At 36.9% G+C, this 21,007-nt stretch overlaps 1 protein-coding gene across 2 annotated transcripts in view; it reads right to left on the bottom strand.

Annotated features, from left to right (window-relative positions):
* ptprn2 (protein tyrosine phosphatase receptor type N2) overlaps positions 1-21,007 on the bottom strand; it is a 1,061,581-nt gene that overhangs the window by 603,517 nt on the left and 437,057 nt on the right. For both annotated transcript variants that reach the window (XM_028804141.2, XM_028804142.2), the window contains exon 10: positions 11,180-11,266. In XM_028804141.2, the coding sequence (XP_028659974.2) occupies positions 11,180-11,266 (87 nt within the window). The remainder of the gene's footprint in view (positions 1-11,179; positions 11,267-21,007) is intronic.

The following is a 21,007-nucleotide window of genomic DNA, read 5'->3' as shown; positions in this document are numbered from 1 at the left end:
CTGAATTGCTCTCTTGATGAACACTTACTTGGTTTAGTGGCATCTATCTGTTGGAACTCTTTCACTGCGTCTGATGGCAAAGCCCCTTGGATAATAACATTAAAATTCTGGCTAAAGACTGACTTCTTCTCTATTGCAGAAATACATGTTGTTTTCAACCTTTGACATTTCATTTTCTGCACACTTATCCTAACCTTATCTAGTCACATATACAGTGGTGTGAAAAACTATTTGCCCCCTTCCTGATTTCTTATTCTTTTGCATGTTTGTCACACAAAATGTTTCTGATCATCAAACACATTTAACCATTAGTCAAATATAACACAAGTAAACACAAAATGCAGTTTGTAAATGGTGGTTTTTATTATTTAGGGAGAAAAAAAAATCCAAACCTACATGGCCCTGTGTGAAAAAGTAATTGCCCCCTGAACCTAATAACTGGTTGGGCCACCCTTAGCAGCAATAACTGCAATCAAGCGTTTGCGATAACTTGCAATGAGTCTTTTACAGCGCTCTGGAGGAATTTTGGCCCACTCATCTTTGCAAAATTGTTGTAATTCAGCTTTATTTGAGGGTTTTCTAGCATGAACCGCCTTTTTAAGGTCATGCCATAGCATCTCAATTGGATTCAAGTCAGGACTTTGACTAGGCCACTCCAAAGTCTTCATTTTGTTTTTCTTCAGCCATTCAGAGGTGGATTTGCTGGTGTGTTTTGGGTCATTGTCCTGTTGCAGCACCCAAGATCGCTTCAGCTTGAGTTGACGAACAGATGGCCGGACATTCTCCTTCAGGATTTTTTGGTAGACAGTAGAATTCATGGTTCCATCTATCACAGCAAGCCTTCCAGGTCCTGAAGCAGCAAAACAACCCCAGACCATCACACTACCACCACCATATTTTACTGTTGGTATGATGTTCTTTTTCTGAAATGCTGTGTTCCTTTTACGCCAGATGTAACGGGACATTTGCCTTCCAAAAAGTTCAACTTTTGACTCATCAATCCACAAGGTATTTTCCCAAAAGTCTTGGCAATCATTGAGATGTTTCTTAGCAAAATTGAGACGAGCCCTAATGTTCTTTTTGCTTAACAGTGGTTTGCGTCTTGGAAATCTGCCATGCAGGCCGTTTTTGCCCAGTCTCTTTCTTATGGTGGAGTCGTGAACACTGACCTTAATTGAGGCAAGTGAGGCCTGCAGTTCTTTAGACGTTGTCCTGGGGTCTTTTGTGACCTCTCGGATGAGTCGTCTCTGTGCTCTTGGGGTAATTTTGGTCGGCCGGCCACTCCTGGGAAGGTTCACCACTGTTCCATGTTTTTGCCATTTGTGGATAATGGCTCTCACTGTGGTTCGCTGGAGTCCCAAAGCTTTAGAAATGGCTTTATAAACCTTTACCAGACTGATAGATCTCAATTACTTCTGTTCTCATTTGTTACTGAATTTCTTTGGATCTTGGCATGATGTCTAGCTTTTGAGGTGCTTTTGGTCTACTTCTCTGTGTCAGGCAGCTCCTATTTAAGTGATTTCTTGATTGAAACAGGTGTGGCAGTAATCAGGCCTGGGGGTGGCTATGGAAATTGAACTCAGGTGTGATACACCACAGTTAGGTTATTTTTTAACAAGGGGACAATTACTTTTTCACACAGGCCATGTAGGTTTGGATTTTTTTTCTCCCTAAATAATAAACACCATCATTTAAACACTGCATTTTGTGTTTACTTGTGTTATATTTGACTAATGGTTAAATGTGTTTGATGATCAGAAACATTTTGTGTGACAAACATGCAAAAGAATAAGAAATCAGGAAGGGGGCAAATAGTTTTTCACACCACTGTATATGCATTTCTATTATTATTTACATACAGTATATCACCTTGTATCACAGTTTTTGGAAAAACCTTCTATAATATATGCATATTTTATATTTAGTACATGTTCTAGCTTTAAACTCTACACTATACTCTCACTTAGTTTGTTACAAAACATATTTCCATAGTTGAAATATATTTAGCTAAATTGCCAGCACAGTGGAAATGTAATTACCTATGCTAATAATGTGTAGAATAGAAATCTGTAAAAAAATTGAAATTGATCAGAGAGAATATATGACATGTTGTATGGTTCATATTTTATTATACATCATTAGGCTATATTGACTTTTTCACTGTGTATAACAAATCAATTAGCACAGAAGCACATCTCACATCTTGGCAAATAAATAAAGCACTATTCATCCCTAAACTGAAATTGTTTCTGACTAATACATTTTAGATCAGCACACTGGTGATTACATTATACGTTGAGGACTTTCACTAACTTCTAATCCATTAAGCATACCAAAGACTGAAGGGATGCTGGTTCTACTGTGCAAGCAGGTAAGACACAAGGCTAAATCAAAATGGAGATCTGGATGAACATGATCATAGGCAAGAGATGTAAAAAAATAAGGTAAGAATATAATTATATCATTAAAGTTTCTAATCCAAACACAGTCACATCCATTATGCAGATTTTATCAAATACAGTAAAACCTCGATTATTTGTCAGGTGCCAAGGCCGAGATAGATAACAGAACAGCAACTTTAAAATTGATATACAGTAGATTAGTTTAATGAATAGCAATATTTATTTACAAAACAAAATTATATTAACAAAATATAACACAGTATTAACATAATTAATTAAATTATTAATTAATTATTATAATATTGTAACGACCACTGTAATAAGCAAACATAACTCTGAGGTACTAGAGTTTTCTATGTTTTGCTTCATTCTGTAACAAACGGTGCCCTGTCTTATAATCATTTTTCTGGGTTACGGAGCACACCTTCAAAAAAATAAAAGAAAGCTTTCCCTACCAATCAGTTTATCACCTGCCACTCAAGTTCTGTCTTTTTCCATACCGCAAACACTCCTGCTTATTGTCTCCTGGCTTCCTACTCAAAACTTCCTTCGGCTGCACCTCCCTTTTTCTCCTAACTTCTCCTGTCATTCATGTCCGTCCCTTCCAGAACAGAAGCCCTTCACCTATGCCCATTACTTACAGCATTCATTCCACCCTTTCTCTTCCCCCACAGTACATCACAAGCAACCTGCATGTTACAATATATTAACAAAACTTAACAGAACAGAACTTAAAAAAAAAATGAAATGCAGAAGAACATTAACATTAAAACAAATAACATTACCATCAGTGGTTTCCATTTTCAACACTTTTTTCAATTTTGTCAGCATCATGCTTTATATCGTTCACTGTTGCTCTTCCTACTCTGTGAAGCAATACTTGAAGCACTTTTGTCGTTTCATAAACGTTTTAGCAATTTCAGTTTTTTGTGACAATTCCAACATCACACGCATACATTTATTGGCCATAACAATGCATTGTAGATTAATTATAACAAAAGAGAAAAGCTATGAAATGCTATTAAAACTGAAGACACAAAACTGACCCTGTGATTTTGAATTGCAGCGAAGAACACAGTCAATTGAATGACGGATAATCGAGGTTTTACTGTATACCAAAATTAATTGCACATCATTAACAAATTTAATTCACTTGATCATAATTATTCTGTAACAATATAATGGTGCACGAAATGGCCAAACTATTCTAACTACCACAGCTGTTTTAGTGTTGTTAGAAGACATCCCAATGGAAGAAGACAGCACGCATTTATAGGTGGTGATAACTGGCATCTAAGTCAATCTCAATTTCCAAGAGCTATCCTCTTGGAGTTGTGTGCTGAACTGGTGCCAGCTTTACAAAGGCAGACTTTGAGGAATTACTACCTGGTCCTTTGCAAGTTCTGTCCACACTTGGGTTTTTAGTCACGAGAGCTTTTCAACGTGAACTTGCTGGCCAGTTGGGTATTTCAGAAACATCACTGAGTCACACCATGCCAGCTGTATAGGATGGTATTATCTGCTTGTAATCTATACTTATGATTTCCTTAAACTTGGTAGTACAACTGGGTAGAATAAGAGCATAATATGAATTAAGGACAGATACAGGTGAGGGTAGTGTAAAATCAGATAGCTGGGTGTTATACATGAAGGATAAGGAGGTACATTTTTGACAGTTACAGAAGAGAGTTGGATATTTAGTTTGGATACAGATACTGAAACAAAAAAGTTTTAGAATGAAACAAAGACACTGCAAATGAGCCCTAAAAACTGAGAGCAACAAAGCTCCAAAAGTTAAATATGTACAATACAATTTGTGACTTACATTTAAACAGGGTCAGGAATCTAGATATAATTTTCTGTTTAAAACCTTACATGAGATGTTAAACATGGAGATCACAAGACAAAGTAAACCTGAGCTTTATATATTAGATAAAGAGGCATTGATTTTAAATCTGAATGGAGATAGCAAGAAACCATTACCCAGTATGACCCTCTCATCTTAGACAAAAGTTATTATCAGATGGCACATTTTCTCAGTATTTAATTCTAACAGAGCTTCTGAACATTAAAAATATGTCATCTTCTGATTCTTAAATGTCAGTCATTTGAGTAAGCTATTCTAAGCTTGTCCATTGCCATCCATTACATTTCCTGGTTGTCTTATAACTTATGCAATACCTGGTTTACTCAGATATTTTCTTTAATGACCCTTATCAACACTGACATATCAATCTTGATTTAAGAGAATGTTATATAGTACTGCACATTTTTAATAAATCACAGTTATGTGATTCTTGAAAAATCTAAATTCCACAGCTAAACATTTTCGCTGTTCTCTAAACAGGTTAAAATAAAGTTGAAAGTCCAAGGGTGCTTGGTTGAATTTTCCTTGATAGAGTTAGAAGGGGGATAAACATATTGCTGACCCAGGCTTGCCTCAGTAAACGTATTTTCCTTCTTTCCAGATGGTGTTTATGATGAACAATTACTCCTCTTCTCACAGAAGTATTGCAGAGAGCCCAAATGTACTTACAAGCAATTCAAAGAGGGAATCAGACTTGATAATTGCTGTTGCATTCTCTGGCTAAACTGTAAATTTGTTCATGCCAAGTACAAAAGGAATTTAGTGCAGATATCACTTTCATGCAATTTACTTTCCATTCATCAAAAAAAAAACTATACCTTTTGATTAGAACAGCGTATCTCTACTATTTTTGTAAAACAGTGTGATCATTATAGATCCCAAGAAGCTCCAGAAAATGTAATTGTGCAAGATGGTACAGATATATAGTGACTAAAAAAGTTTGAGAAAACACATTGTAGGAGGCACAGAGGATGAACAGGCATCCCGGCAAGAAGTCGGGAAGGTCCCTTACCTGGACAGGAGGCCCAGAGCAAACAGAAAGGCATTCCAGCCAAGAGAGGGAAGGATGGTGCACCTGAAAAAGACTGTCCTAAGGGATGGTTGGACATTCCAGCCAAAAAAAGATTCCCTATCTAGGCGAGAAGCCCCAAACAAATGGACAGGTGTGTGGACAGAAAAGACAGGGAAGGACTGCTGTAGAGGGGTATTTATTTACCCAAGCCTTAGATGGCATCAGCCCTCTATATCGGCATCCAACTGGGTCCCTGCTGGGGTCCATGGGTGCCGCAAAGGGGTGCTGCAGGGAGATGCCACCCCGACACAAATTCATGGGACTTCCGTATGACCTGGAAGTACTTCCATCAGGCAGTGGCCCTGGAACCAGAAGTACTGCCGGGTCCTCATTAAAAGGGACCACACTCTCATATCCAAGCAAGTCACAGCTGGGAGGACGTGGAGCAACACTAGACGGAGAAGGGTAGTGCAGTGGTGAGAGGATTTATTGAGAGACAGAAATCATTGTGCTTTTGTTACTTTTGGAGGCATTGTGTTGAATAAACACTCAGTATTTGACCCTAGGACTCTGTGTGTGTTCGTGTTAGGGGTTTGGGGCTTGCTGACACCACAGTTTCCATTACAACATATAGTATACAAAGGACTGAAATAGCTTCTTTCTTCATTGATTCACTGATGATATGACTTTACTATATTATAGAGAAAAGATAACACTACAAGAAATGAACAAAAATATAATGTGCTAAATAGTAATTCAGTCTGGTACAACACACGTTACATAGTGTCTGAAACAGGAAGAAAGTGGCAGGTGAAGTGTCACCCATTAGCCAATTTCAAATGTAACAGAATAATGCAGCATGTGATTCTGAACATCACAGAACATCAAAGTTGAACCTCAGCTTATTATGTGCAGGTGTAAGCTCTGCATTTGCAAGACTTTATGACAGGTCTATAGTCAAAATCTTTTACAAAGTAGTATAAATAACCAACTAATATTTCATTTTAACTTATGATTTATTCACAAATGTAAGCTCAGTTTACTAGCATGTATTTAACTTACATTTGTATATATATTTAAAATCAGTGGTAAGTGTTAAACCAATACCAGCAGAACATCAGGGTTTTTCAATGACAGTTTTTCAAATTGCAGCAGTGAACTGACTTTCTACTTGATGAAGCATCTTGGATAAGCACAGAGGCACAAAGTATACTTTCCACCTGATTATGGTTTCAGTCTCAAAACAGGCTCTGTAATGTTGACATCTTGTGAAGCATTGAGGTAGGCAATGAATTAGACTTACAGTATGATCAATAAATGATGAGTGAGGCAGGTCATCAGTTCAAAACCTTAAATTTATTTGTGTGCTCCACAGTCATATATGAAAGGAATTTCCTGAAGGGGTTTATTTAACAATATTTTAGTCAAAATACACACGATTGGAATATTGTAAGTACATACTGTATCTGGGTATCCTATATTTAGATTATGTACATGTAGATTATGTAACACAAGTAATTTGAGATTGTTTCATTTTAGCATTTTTTGCTGTTTTTCTATGTTGAATCAGGAATTCTGTTATATCCTTTCTCTATGAAAACACGAAATTATTTTTTTTCTCAGCCATGACTACAAACAGTGCGGGGTAAAAAGTAGATAAAACAAATTTTGGGTAGTGTATTCCTTTAATTAATGTGAGATGCCATGTGAAATAAAAAGTATAAAACTATAGGAAGCTAAGAAAGAAAACATAAGGACAAAGAGCATAGCTAAGGACAAAAAATAAATGATAAAAATTATAACCAGTTCAATGAAACATTAAAGTAAGAGTTCTTATTAGGCTACTCCTAATGAAAGAGAAGAGAAACTGTATGAAATTATTTGCAACTAGTGGATGAAAGTGAAAATTAAAAAAAAGGAAAAAAAATGTTTTTGGAGTAGCTTTTTAAACTAAGTATTGACAAAGGTATTGGTCCTAGGGAGGCCATATTCCCCTTTATACTCTTTATTATACAGACCTGACAAAAATTTTCTCAAACCTCTTACTCTTTCTGTATTGCAAGGTAGTGTAGTTCAGCACTATCCAATTCTTTTTATAACTGTAACCCCACACAGTTAAATGGAGTACTGGCATAGGCAGAAGAGAAAGGTAAATATTTATTAAGCATTATTCAAACAGATAGTGCTATACATAAAAGCATAATAATGTGTGAAAACCATACTACCAGCCTAGTACTGATAGATGTTCAGTCTTTAGAGGTGGCCCACTTCTTGTGCTGCTTAATGTGTCAGCAGTAACTCAGAACATTCTTGTCTTGACATTCTTGTGGGAGCGGAGGATGCCATCATCTATATGCTACATCGATCCCTCTCCCACTTGGAAAGAGGCAGTGGTGCTGTAAGAATTATGTTTCTAGACTTCTCTAGCGCCTTCAACACAATCCAACCTCTGCTCCTTAGGGACAAGCTGACAGAGATGGGAGTAGATTCATACCTGGTGGCATGGATCGTGGACTATCTTAAAGACAGACCTCAGTATGTGTGTCTTGGGAACTGCACGTCTGACATTGTGGTCAGCAACACAGGAGCGCCACAAGGGACTGTACTTTCTTCGGTCCTGTTCAGCCTATATACATCAGACTTCCAATACAACTCGGAGTTCTGCCACATGCAAAAGTTCGCTGATGACACTGCTATCGTGGGCTGCATCAGGAGTGGGCAGGAGGAGGAGTATAGGGACCTAATCAATGACTTTGTTAAATGGTGCAACTCAAACCACCTACACCTGAACACCAGCAAAACCAAGGAGCTGGTGGTGGATTTTAGGAGGCTCAAACCCCTCATGGACCCCGTGATCATCAGAGGTGACTGTGTACAGATGGTGCAGACCTATAAATACCTGGGAGTGCAGCTGGATGATAAATTAGACTGGACTGCCAATACTGATGCTCTGTGTAAGAAAGGACAGAGCCGGTTATACTTCCTTAGAAGGCTGGCGTCCTTCTACATCTGCAATAAGATGCTGCAGATGTTCTACCAGACGGTTGTGGCGAGCGCCCTCTTCTACGCGGTGGTGTGCTGGGGAGGCAGCATTAAGAAGAAAGACGCCTCACGCCTGGACAAACTGTTGAGGAAGGCAGGCTCTATTGTTGGCATGGAGCTGGACAGTTTGACATCTGTGGCAGAGCGACGGGCGCTCAGCAGGCTCCCATCAATTATGGAAAATCCACTGCATCCACTAAACAGTGTCATCTCCAGACAGAAGAGCAGCTTCAGCGACAGACTGCTGTCACTGTCCTGCTCCACTGACAGACTGAGAAGATCGTTCCTCCCCCAAACTATGCGACTCTTCAATTCCACCCGGGGTGGGTTTTAAACATTAACATTATTCAAAGTTATTGTCTGTTTTTTTACCTGCATTATTATCAATCTTTAATTTAATATTGTATTTTGTATCAGTAATGTGCTGCTGGAGTATGTGAATTTCCCCTTGGGATTAATAAAGTATCTATCTATCTATCTATCTATCTATCTATCTATCTATCTATCTATCTATCTATCTATCTATCTATCTATCTATCTATCTATCTATCTATCTATCTATCTATCTATCTATCTATCTATCTATCTATCTATCTATCTGATATTCCCCTTCCTTTCTCCTCTCTGATCTGCTTTTTATTGATCTTTAAAAGCTAATCTAGGCATGAGGTAGATATTTTGACTCCAAAATAACTTTACCTTTTTATTTAAGTTAAATTTCTGGACTTCAAAAAGTGTTTTTAGTTTTTTATGAAATTAAATTCATGTTTCCAAAATCAGCTGCTGTAGCTCACACGTGTGACATCATAAGCTTGTTTGTATAATTTAGAAACAGATTTAGAAACTATACATACATTATGATAGCAATTCTATACTATACATTTAATTGAAACTGGCTCTCATCTCCAATAACAAAAACATGCATAATTTTAGACTCACAACATAGCAGAGCTTATTACACTTTCCACTTAAACTTATTACTAAACATTCAGGTAATGTATAAGCAAACATGAAAGCATTAAAGAACAACGTATATTTTCACTAGCCAAATAACATGACAAACTGTTTCAGCATCTCAAGAAAAGTCCTTTCAGAAATGTGTTTCTTTCTTTTCAATATCTTAAATGGCATTACAATTATCAAGATATTAAATATTAATCTAATTCAGGGGTCCCCCACCTTTTTTGCCCTGTTTACCCTTTGGCAACTTTTTATAAGTAAATTTATCCATACCTTGTTTTGTTCAGTAATATGAGTTTATACTTCTGCCATAATAAAAGCATTCAACAAAGGAGACATTTTAGGATACTGTTTTTAACATTTTCATTAAGTTCAAATAACAATAACAATAATAATAGCTCATAATACTATTTCACTTACTTAAAAACACTAATGGTGACCAGATACCGGTTTAACAGAACAAAATACACTGAGTCGATAAGAACACATCATCCAGTGAGACACTCGTTCTTGCTTTTCACCTACAATTTTGAAATTCTTGGTGCAGCTGATGAAACAACAAGTGTCAAGTCATCTTTGGGAGCTAAACAAAATCTTCATGACTTCAGCCCTTTTAAGCAAATTTACGCCTTAGTAGGTGAAATTTACCCCCTGTTGGTAAAGTTATACCTGGCTGGGGAACCCGAAGCTAATGTAATTTAATCATTACAGTTAGAAAATAGTTGCCACACCCTAGCTTGTCACTTTATAACTGTTGCTCTCCACATTCCCCATCTTACCAGCACAACAATCAAACATTTTTGTAGAGTAAACCACTTTCAAAGGGAGAGACTGTCTATGTGTCAACAAAAGGAACACTTATATTTTCCTGTTTTCACTAAACTGGATCAGACACTGTTGGTCTGATTGGCAGTTACCCTTTGCCTCCAACTCATTTGCTCTTAAGCAGTTAAATAAGGATTAGCAGTGCAGTTAAGTGCAATAACCTTTATTACAATTTGACTTCTCTTCTTTTGTAACCAATTTGGATGCTAGTACTAGTGTGTTAGCTGTGGGTACAAGTAAAAGAGCAATTTGTGCCGCTGTAGAATACACTTACCAAGATTCATCTTGCATGAAAAATGAAAGTTGTGCTGCTACACTTTAACTCTTTGGAGTGACATGGAAAGCCATATAACACGAGGTGTTACCTTAGAAAGGAACCTCATCCCTCCACTTCACTGAAACAAGAGACTGCCCTAACAGTAACGTCACCAAGCACCATACACAAAGTGAACAGCAGGCAAAAAACAAGCGGAATGAAGAAACAAGAATTAACCTCTGTGAAAAACCACAGGTAAGAATGCAACAAGATGATCTCTGGTGGCACAATTATCCCACGGACCACCTACATGAAGAGGGTCAAAAATTTCAAACCAAAACCCACGCTTTTAATTCATTAACGTAACTGAGTTATTATTACCTACCAATTAAGTAATTAAGCCAAAAGACTTGTAAAGAAGAATAACATATAATGACTCTTTTTAAAACAAAATACAACCTCCTACAACTGACTTGGAAACCAATGATTTTTTTCCATGAATGTTAAAGCACCATGCATGGATCTTGGTATAAGTACAAAATGTTTTCAAATAGCACACACTTTAATAATGCATGAACACATTTTCCCTAATATTATTTATAACAAGTCTCACATTAACTGGAGAATAAATGAGCTTTGAATTTTCATGCATCTTCCAATAACAAACGGATTACTGGTCAGTGTCAGGTACCATTACAGTTTTCTTCTAATACATTTTTTTTTAAACTTTACAACAAATAATGCATTATGGTGGCATTGAGCACTAATATTGTTTTTCTTTTCATAACGTGGGAAAAGCTAGTTATGATACATACTCAACATCTCTGAAATGCGTTATCTGCAGCCTCAGATGACGTGCCAAAATCTCCATCAAGTGCAGGCCCCTCTCTGTGGTGAGAGTGCTGTTGAGAGAAAACAAGGATAGAACATTAAAAATGGAATTCATCTATACTTGCCAGGCTAAAGGTCCCAAAAGAGTTGTCACCTTGGCCTGTTAAGAGTCTGCAAGCAGCAAGACATTATATTCTTGTCACATACAGTTCTGAGCTGCACGTCCTGGGAATTGGGATCAGGTGCTTCTTCAGGCATGATGAATCACCTGAATTTTCCAGCAATGAGACAAACAATAAGGTGCAAATGGAATTGTTACGAAGTGTAATGGTTCCATGATACAGCTATGGTTCATCTCAGCACTCTGTCTGTAAAAATGCACAGGAAGCCTTCAGCGGCAAATTGCACTACCCTGTATAAACAAGACAAAGATTTTCTGGAAGGAATACAAAACATTTTAAAATCTGAATTTTTAACTTTACCTGTTTTCAATTGCAATTTTGTGGCAGAGATGATGTGCAATTATTGTAAAGTCTTAACAATAAAGAAACATGCCTTTTCTAGGGGCTAAAATTCAAAGCATTTTTGTGTCATACTGAAAAATAAGAGCTTAAAGAGCTTGCTATTTTTGTATAGCAACAGCAATCATTATTAAGCTGTACAAAGGTGATGAAACCAAACCAAAATATTAAATGGGGAATGAAATACATCTCCAATCTTATATTTGTGTGTTTTAATAAAATGTGCATTACAAATAGTATAGACCAGTAAACTATTTATACTGTATGACCCCCCTTCTGTGTGTTTAATTCCCATCCATCCATTCATTATCCAACCCGCTATATCCTAATTACAGGGTCACGAATAGTCTGCTGGAGCCAATCCCAGCCAACATAGGGTGCAAGGCAGGAAACAAACCCTGGGCAGGGCACCAGCCCATGGCAGTGCATTTAATTTGCTTTTCAAAATCTTTTACAATACAGCTCACTTCTGATTGATTTATTAAATCACATTAATTCATATTTAAAAAAATAAAGCTGTATCCTTTGCTACACTGTACTATAGATTAACACATTAAATGAAGAAACACATTTTATATACATTTTCACAATGACAATGCTTATATACTACATGCATACTATATGCAGTATATAATTAATAAAACAGTGTATTACAGAGAACTTCAACATAGTGTTACTTTGGAATACAAAAATAAATTGAGGCAAAACAATGGCACAGAACATTGCTGTCTCACAGCAACAGGGAGCAGTGTTCCAATCCCAGCTTTGTCAGTATCTGGTTGATATTTGCACATTCCTCATGTCCACATAGATTTTCTCCAGATTCTTTGCTTTGCTCAAACACTTGGCACTATGGAGTGTAAGGGAGAGGCCAGCTATGGATTGGATGCCAGTTCATTAGAGTGAACACCCCTAACACACTCTCAGTCATGTCTAATGAGTCAGTTTAGTGTGGCCAATGAAATCAAACCTACGTGTCTTTCAGAAGAGAGAACTGACTGAAGTATATCAAGAAAACTATAAGGACACAGAAAGAATGTACAAACTACGCAAACTGTAGCCAGGAAGGGAGCTGAACCCATGAAACAGTGGAAATTGCAACAGTGCAGACAAAGTGCTAACTAATGAACCACTGCTCCACCTGAATGTCAAATAATTAATCAATTCATCCACATTTGAAAACAAATGGTGTATCTTGGGAAAAAAGAGTCTACCCCATCAGCACTGGTCATAAGCAGGAATCAAACCAGGATTGGGTACAAGTCTATAATTGGTTGTCCTCAAAAGAGAAACCAAGAATATGGGCAATGATTCATTAACCTAATATGCACCAACATGGGATATCTGACATACCCAGAAAAAAAAACACAAGATTCTGGGGAAAATTTGCAAATTCCACAAAAAAAGTGACTATGACACAATATACTTGTTGAATCTGTATGGTGGCATCTTGACTCAAATGTTAAGAGTCAATATAAGTGATGTTTAAATTGACTATATAGCTTATCATTGTTCTACAAGCTAACTTTATTTATCGCTTTAACTGGGTTGATTTAACTTTGGGGCAATTACCTTTTCATAGAGTGCCAGTTGGTGTTGAATAACTTTGATCAACCTGTCTTACTAAGGTGACCTTTATAATTGAGGAAATCAGGAAATAAACTACTGTAATATTTTTTCACACCACTGTATGTGTGTATATATATACATACACATACATACACACACATATACACACACACACACATACATATATACAGTATATATATATATATATATATATATATATATATATATATATATATATATATATATATATATATATATATATACACATATATAGTGGTGGATGGCTGGGGCCCTAATGTGTTTTCAAAGTGTTCCTTTAATAGAGACACATTACCTGCATTGTGAGGGAGTGTCATTTACGGCAATACGGCTATGTGGCTCGATTCTCCAAGGGTGATATGGCTTGCAGGATCCTTATTGTTGACGACCCGAGTGGCTGGACCAGGTCAAAGGGATGCCCACGTAACACCTGGCTGTGGCAGATACATGGTCATTTCCAGAGGGTGGGACTGTACCGCGTGTCTGCCTGGGCCGTTACCAACATGGATACTGAACTGTTTCGTAGCGTGGTGGGTTCAGCAATGCGCTGTACCAGTGCATGTTCCCCAACCTGACTTGACCTGACCTGACATATGTGTAAAAATATATGTATATACTGCATATAAATACCTACATATATACAATTGAACTCAGAAGTTTACATGCACTTAGGGTGAATTTTTTTAAACCTACTTTATAACCCCTCCACAGATTTTATAATAACAAACTATAGATATGACATATCATTTAAGATATCTACTATGTGCAGGGCAAAAGAAATATTTCCAACAATGTTCACAGACAGAATGTTTAGAATGTTTTGCAGACTCAAAATGAAAGAATGGATGTATATTAACAAAGACAATGAAGTTGACCAGACAAAACATGAAATATCTTGGGTTCATACTGTCTGCAATGAAATAAAAGTCAAAGTAAATTTAAGAAACTCTGCATTTTTTTTTTCAATTTCCATACTGTCCCAACTTTTTCTGATTTTGGGTTGCATATTTTGGAAGGTGCAAGTAAGTTCCAGGGTCACTACTGTGCACCATTCAGTTGTACTTGTGAAGGAATAAGCTGTATGTTTAAAAAATTGGAAGCATAACTGTTGTAATCAGAACCAAAATGCTGGTGGCTACTGGTATCATACCTTCAGTATTGCTCAAAAATGTAAACAAAATGATCACAGAAAAACAAAATGTAGTATATAAAAACAGGTCTTTCATTAAAATCAAATGAAGAAATAATAAGATGGAAAAATACAGAATATAAAATATGGTTATCCTAGGTAGTGAAGGCCCTATAACAAAAGATGCTATGTTGGGGCTGATCTTAATCTTGCATGGCAAATGTTATACCTCAGTATTCTTCTATTGTGTAAGGTTGTGCCAGTTTATATCCTATTCAAAATGGAGTTACATTCTCATTACAGCATGCCGGAAAACATTCTCTGGCTTAATTATAATAAACTCCGTGTTTTAATGGTTTCTAACACATACTCTTTTGCAAGCACTGTAACTGAGTGCTTGACTAAAAGCGAGTTCAATATAAGCCATATGCTTAAGTTCAGTGATCAGTACCTCAGTGCAGAGACACACGGAGTTTGTTGGATTTTTGTTGAGAATGGCCAGGGCTAATATGGAACAGCAGGTGGCTGAATTATTTCTGATATTAGCTGTTAGGATCTCTTTGCCAGAACATGTTTTTCATGAACAATTTATGAGCTTGAAATTTTATTGAGGAGATAAGAAAAACAAGCCCCCTTCTTTCTCCTCGTCACTGTGTCTTCTTCTTCAGAGGTGTGAAATTCAAACCAGTTCAATTGGAAATATATTCAAGTTTGGACAGATGCAAAAGACATTTTATAAAATCAATTTCTCAAACCAGGCTGTGAAGGTCACTAGAAATAACAGAATTAAATGTAGATTCTAAGAAACATGATAGGAATGACTTTCCATTGGGCACAGGATGCTACAAATTTAGTGTTGTGATGTTATTAGATTACACCTTCCAATATGTCAAAGCCTCAAATGCTTACATAAATCAAACTGTTTAACATATGTTTTTAATTAACTAAGTTATTCCTCTGACATCAAATATTTCCAAGAACAAACATGAGTAATATTAATTGGTTCAGAAAACAATATGTGAACATTCGATTAATTTCTACTTTTCTTAAAAGAAGCCACTTTATATCCAGTATCAAATGCATTTTATAAATAAATGACAAGGGAGAACTAAGGATTGTAAAGGAAACCATGGAAGGTATTCCAGCTAGGATGGCTAATGTTGCCTTACTTGGCAGAGAGGCCCCAATAATGGATAGACAATATGGATGGTTGCGTATCTCAACAGAGGTTGGTTACTCTTCCTATTTTAGTAAAGATTCCAGCATAATGGAAGGACAAAGGGAGATTGACTCCTGGGGCCAAGGATGTCAGTGTACACTGGCAAGTGGTATCTCTCTAGCATGACTTCCATTTGAACATCTGCAATGCTGCATGGCAGCTGCATAGCTATGGAGCTTTGGAATTTTGTTGGGGTCCATGGGTGCTATTAAGGGCTGCTGGGAGGAGGCTTCCCTTTCAGCAAGAGGTTCTGCCAAACCCAGAAGCACTTCCTAGGTACAGCACTGATGTGCCAGAAGTATTCTCGGGTCCAACCTAAAAGGAAGTTATCTGCCTTACCTGAGTGGTTCAGAGCTTGAAGTGGAATGGACGAACATTGCTTGACTGGGAGGCAGTAGATGAAAAGGAAAGACAATATAAGAGAAGGAAAAAAAGAACAAAGGGAAAAAATTGTACTTGCTGCCTTGTTAAACTGTCTAACAAAAGGCTCATTTTGAACCTGAGATTTGTGTCTGCTGCAGTTGTGCCTGCAATTTGAGGATCTGCTATGGACACTACAGGCCACAGGGTGAACTAAAGAATTTATACAAAAACAATATTTTTCATGCTGTAACTGTACACATATTTTTAGGTTATATTTTGTAACCTTAGCTTCCTAAGCGTGAGAATTATTGTCTTCCACAGCTTTAAAATATGGCCACAGTCCACCTCACAGTAATATCCTACAGAAAAAATATTGTATCTCATCTTTCAGTGAAAGAGACATATGTCCCTAGGGTTCTCGCAAAATGTTCACAAATGACTGAGTGTAACAATGTGTGTAATCTATGTCTGAAAAAAAAAATCACACTGAATCCCTCAAATGGATTAGCCAGCACAATTCCTTAACACGTTGTGGTGATGTGAGCCTTCCCAGCTCCTCAGTGATGATCAAGTGTGGTTGGTGGCTAAAAGAAACTTATTACAGTATAACAATTTTATGACAAGAGGTCAACCTGCAAAAAGCACAATTGTGTGTAATTATTGCAAATGTTAACTTTAAACTTTGACAAATATAACACATGGGATGAAAGTCCACCAAACAGAAGCAGCTTTGCCCAAGAGCCATGTAGGGCTATTAGCATTAACTAATCTTACGCAGTACACATTTTCTGAACCAAATCAGTCCAGTTCAAGATTTCAGAGGCTAGAGGGTATCCTAGCAAAACAGGACACAAGACAGGAACCAGCTTGAGATAGGACATTGGGCCATCAGTTGGTACACTCACACAAACAATAACACTAAGTCATACTGACCAGCTTGCAGATGCCCATCAACCAAAACGTTGGAGGAAAAACAGGAGGACAAAAAAGCAAAAAACAAGCAAACCAAAGCAGAAAACTCAAGTGTAATCTCCACCTAGACAGAGAGAAGTTAGCAGCAGTACTAACTAATGATAATACATGTAACATGTAAAAAATCTGAACCCATGAAAAATTAAACTAAATAACTTGAATTTGTATTTAAGAACTAATTCCAGTAATCCAGCTAATGTTCATAAAACTAGAGTGTACTGTACAATAGCAATGCAAAGGACAGAATGAAGTTTATTAGCAACAAGAAACTCTGCAATCAGGTATAAATCAACTTTAATTTATGCCGTTGTGATTAAAGATGATTTTATTAAAGAAAAATAAATCAAGCAGAGAGAGACAGATAAAGGGAAGAGGAAATGAGGAAGAAAACAACAAACTTACATCCCCTTGGATGTTTTGTAGGGGTATTGTTTCCTGATGGCCACATGGGTTGACATACTCCATAATCCCCCAGCATTCCCTTTTCCACATCCTATCTCCAAATTGAAGAATTTCTTCTTTTTACACACAACTTGTACATTGGCCTGATGTGGCTTTAAATCCTGTGTTGGGGTCACTTTCAGCCATGTACTCGAAGATCTAGCTCCAGGGACAACACGCAACAAAGATCTGCTTAGCAGGCCCTGGTTTCCCTGCATCCCCCCATAAAGTGCCAGGTCTCTAAGGCTGCAATGCAGCTGTCTGCAATGTCTAAGGAACAACACACACTTACAAATTCACTTGTGAGGTCATGAGCATGCTAGACGTGTTTTTCTATTTAGAGAAATCAGATCAGTTCAAATTTATTGTTTCCTACATCTCAAGAGGAGTGTTTTAAAGGTGAATAAAGGTGAATTGCTGTTTTATAATACAGTTTTTTTTTTTTTAAAACAACTCAGGTATTTTTTGCTGCTCACATACAAGAAACACTCATGAATTTGTCGACCTTAACCACTATGACCTTAACCACTAAAAACAGTATGTCACCAACAATGTAGTCTTAAGGTGGAAAAAAATGTTTCCTAGTTTTCTATAACCAATCAGACAAATCATAAAAGAACACTATCAATTACAGTAAAGTCCATTGATCAGGATTCTAGGTTGACACAACATTTCCTCATATGATCTGTCAAAAGCAGAACCAAGCCTGGTTCCTGCAATAATAAGTACTTATAAGTTAATACATTTTTTAATAATAATATAGAAAGCACAAGACTACAAAACTAAGCAGTCAGCTTCTAAATTTACTGTACCTTCATTCAATTAAATCTTACACAGATTGCCTTAGGAAATTCTTTGAAAGAAGACAAGCTGACAACTTGTTTCCAGCAGCCCAAGACAATGACCAAAATGTTAGGACAATCTAAAAGTATATCCTTTATTATGAACCAAGAGAATGCCTGTAACATTCTGGGGAGAAAGCCCTGGGACAGACAGATTTTTTTTGTTTGGGAGTTAGATGTCGCAGTTGTTGGGAAAACATACCAGAGTCAAAAACAGAAAATAAACGCTTTTTGCTTGTTTAAAGACAAAGCGTTAACCAAAAAAACAGTCAAAAACAAAGTTATGTCCTTAGACTAGACTTATACTAGCAACACAAAGCCATTTCTATAAATAACATGCCACAGACTCGTGAAAAACATTACCAGAAAAAGGTAATGATGATGCCACTGTCCTAATTTTAAAAATAAATCATAAGAAAAATAAATCATTTTTCAGTTTGGATCATTTATTATGATTTTTTTCTGTTAACGTTGTTCTGTCCAGTTATTATTTCATACATGTTTTAATGTATAATTGTTTTTGTTATGTTTAGGAATATTTCTGTACTGTATTGTTTATGTAACGTCATTATGTTCCCTGTATTTTGGGGGTTGTAGACCAAGAGGCGGTACCACACCTTTCATATCTATTAAGGACCACCTCTAGCCCCTATAAGAAGACTGAGCATTGAGTCCCATGTGGTCCATTATTGAGTGTAGCCTGGAGTTTATTTCTGTAAATATTGCTTTATTCTTCAATATTCTGGCTTTGTGATTTTTGTTGTGTCTCTGAATTTTGCCTTTGGCTTGTGAATTAGAACTTATTCATTAAGTAATACTCTTTAGGCAACTCCTTTTTTGCCCCTTTTGAACATTTGTGCTAAATTTCTGAATTTCTCCTTGGGATTAATAAAGTTTTTCTAATCTAATTTTTCACTTTTTTGCCATTGTTAAATAAAACTCTCTTTAATAAAGAATGTTTTTCAGACAGATTAGTTTTCACACTTTTTCTCCATCGTAAGATTTTATTTTTTGCTATATTTTAGAATATTTCAGATTTTTTTCCAGGTTGTTTGGGGCATCTTAAAATAGTGTGACAAAATAATACTCAAAAGACAACTAAATCAAAACATAAAAATAAAATATACAAGAGCCGGGGATGAAACTTTATTAATACCACAACAATTTCTTCTTTGTTCCTCTTGTACAGTTTGCAGATGCGTACACTGGCCATACAAGTCCTTACAAATGAGGGTTCTTTGTGGGCCGCTCCTTAGCTTCTCTTTTTCAGATTAATGTTAGGGTTTGTTAAAGAAAACTCCACACAAGGTCTCAATGGCACATCCTTCTGAACTTTTATTGGATACTGAGTCATGATATTGGATATATGATGGGTCCATGTAATTGAAAACGCACACAATGAGTGTAAATTGAACTTGTTTTGAAATTTAAATATCTACTTCCTCCACTCTGAATAATAATAGCTGCCATATTTTAGAGGCATTCTGAATTAAACAAAATATACACATCCATCCATCCATCATCCAACCCGCTATATCCTAACTACAGGGTCACGGGGGTCTGCTGGAGCCAAGCCCAGCCAACACAGGGTGCAAGGCAGGAAACAAACCCCAGGCAGGGCGTCAGCCCACCGCAGAGCGCGCGCACACACACACACACACACACACACACACACACTCCAGGCACACACTAGAATTGCCAATGCACCTAACTTGCATGTCTTTGGACTGTGGGAGGAAACCAGAGCACCCAAAGGAAACCCACACAGACATGGGGAGAACATGCAAACTCCACGCAGGGAGGACCCAGGAAGCGAACCCAGGTCTCCTAACTGCGAGGCAGCAGCGCTACCCACTGCACCACCGTGCCGCCCATATACACACTCAAAATAATATAATAAAATATGGTAGTGAATAGCACTGGCGTCTTGCTATCTAGGAAATGCTCCTATCTTGTACCCAGTAATTTAAGTATTTCCTGGAATGGCTGGTGTAAAACTCTGTGCAAAGAGATATGTAGATATTTCTAACATACTATAGATAAAAGCACATAAAAGTAAGATTTAAGTTCAGACAAATGCATAGAAAGTAAATAACCTGCTGTTACTCCACTCTGCCAATCCACTCTTAATAATTTAATTTTTGTAAATAATTATTATTTGAAAATTTATCAGCACAATGTATAGACTACCTAATAATAAATTTCCATTTTTAGAAACACTAAGTTTTGACTAAAAAAAAATTAAACAGAGTGACAGGCTACCAGAATAAATCAGAAAACATGTTACATTAAACACAGATTTTACTGTTAACTACAAGTTGGTCTAATTTCCAAGCTGGAAACTAAGTGAAACGAAACTGAGGTACAACATAAGGTCTCTCAGATCAGGTTTTTTGAGACATGTTCATTTGGTTCATCCGTCAGTTTCCTAGTAGTGACTGCAAAAAAAAAAAAGAGAGCGAGCAAGAGAGACAGAGAGACTTATGGAAGTGAGCTATTTTAACTGGTTCATTCTTTTAACAAGTCACTGGAGCAGCAACCAGCAGACTTTCCACATGGCCGCCTTTTTCAAAACTGTCATTTCTTACCACAGATTAGAACTGATACAGCTGCCGCAGACTCCATCATTATCATCTCCCAAAAGGTCAGATGGAAAACAGGAAGCCTGACCTTTTTTCTTTTCTTATATGGGACAGCTGACTTACAATTTCATCTCA

The sequence above is a fragment of the Erpetoichthys calabaricus genome, chromosome 6 (genome assembly GCF_900747795.2).
Source record: "Erpetoichthys calabaricus chromosome 6, fErpCal1.3, whole genome shotgun sequence".
In the NCBI taxonomy this organism is placed as follows: Eukaryota; Metazoa; Chordata; class Cladistia; order Polypteriformes; family Polypteridae; genus Erpetoichthys; species Erpetoichthys calabaricus.
The sequence above is the reverse complement of the archived record's forward strand: the minus strand, read 5'-3'. Positions and strand labels throughout refer to the sequence as shown.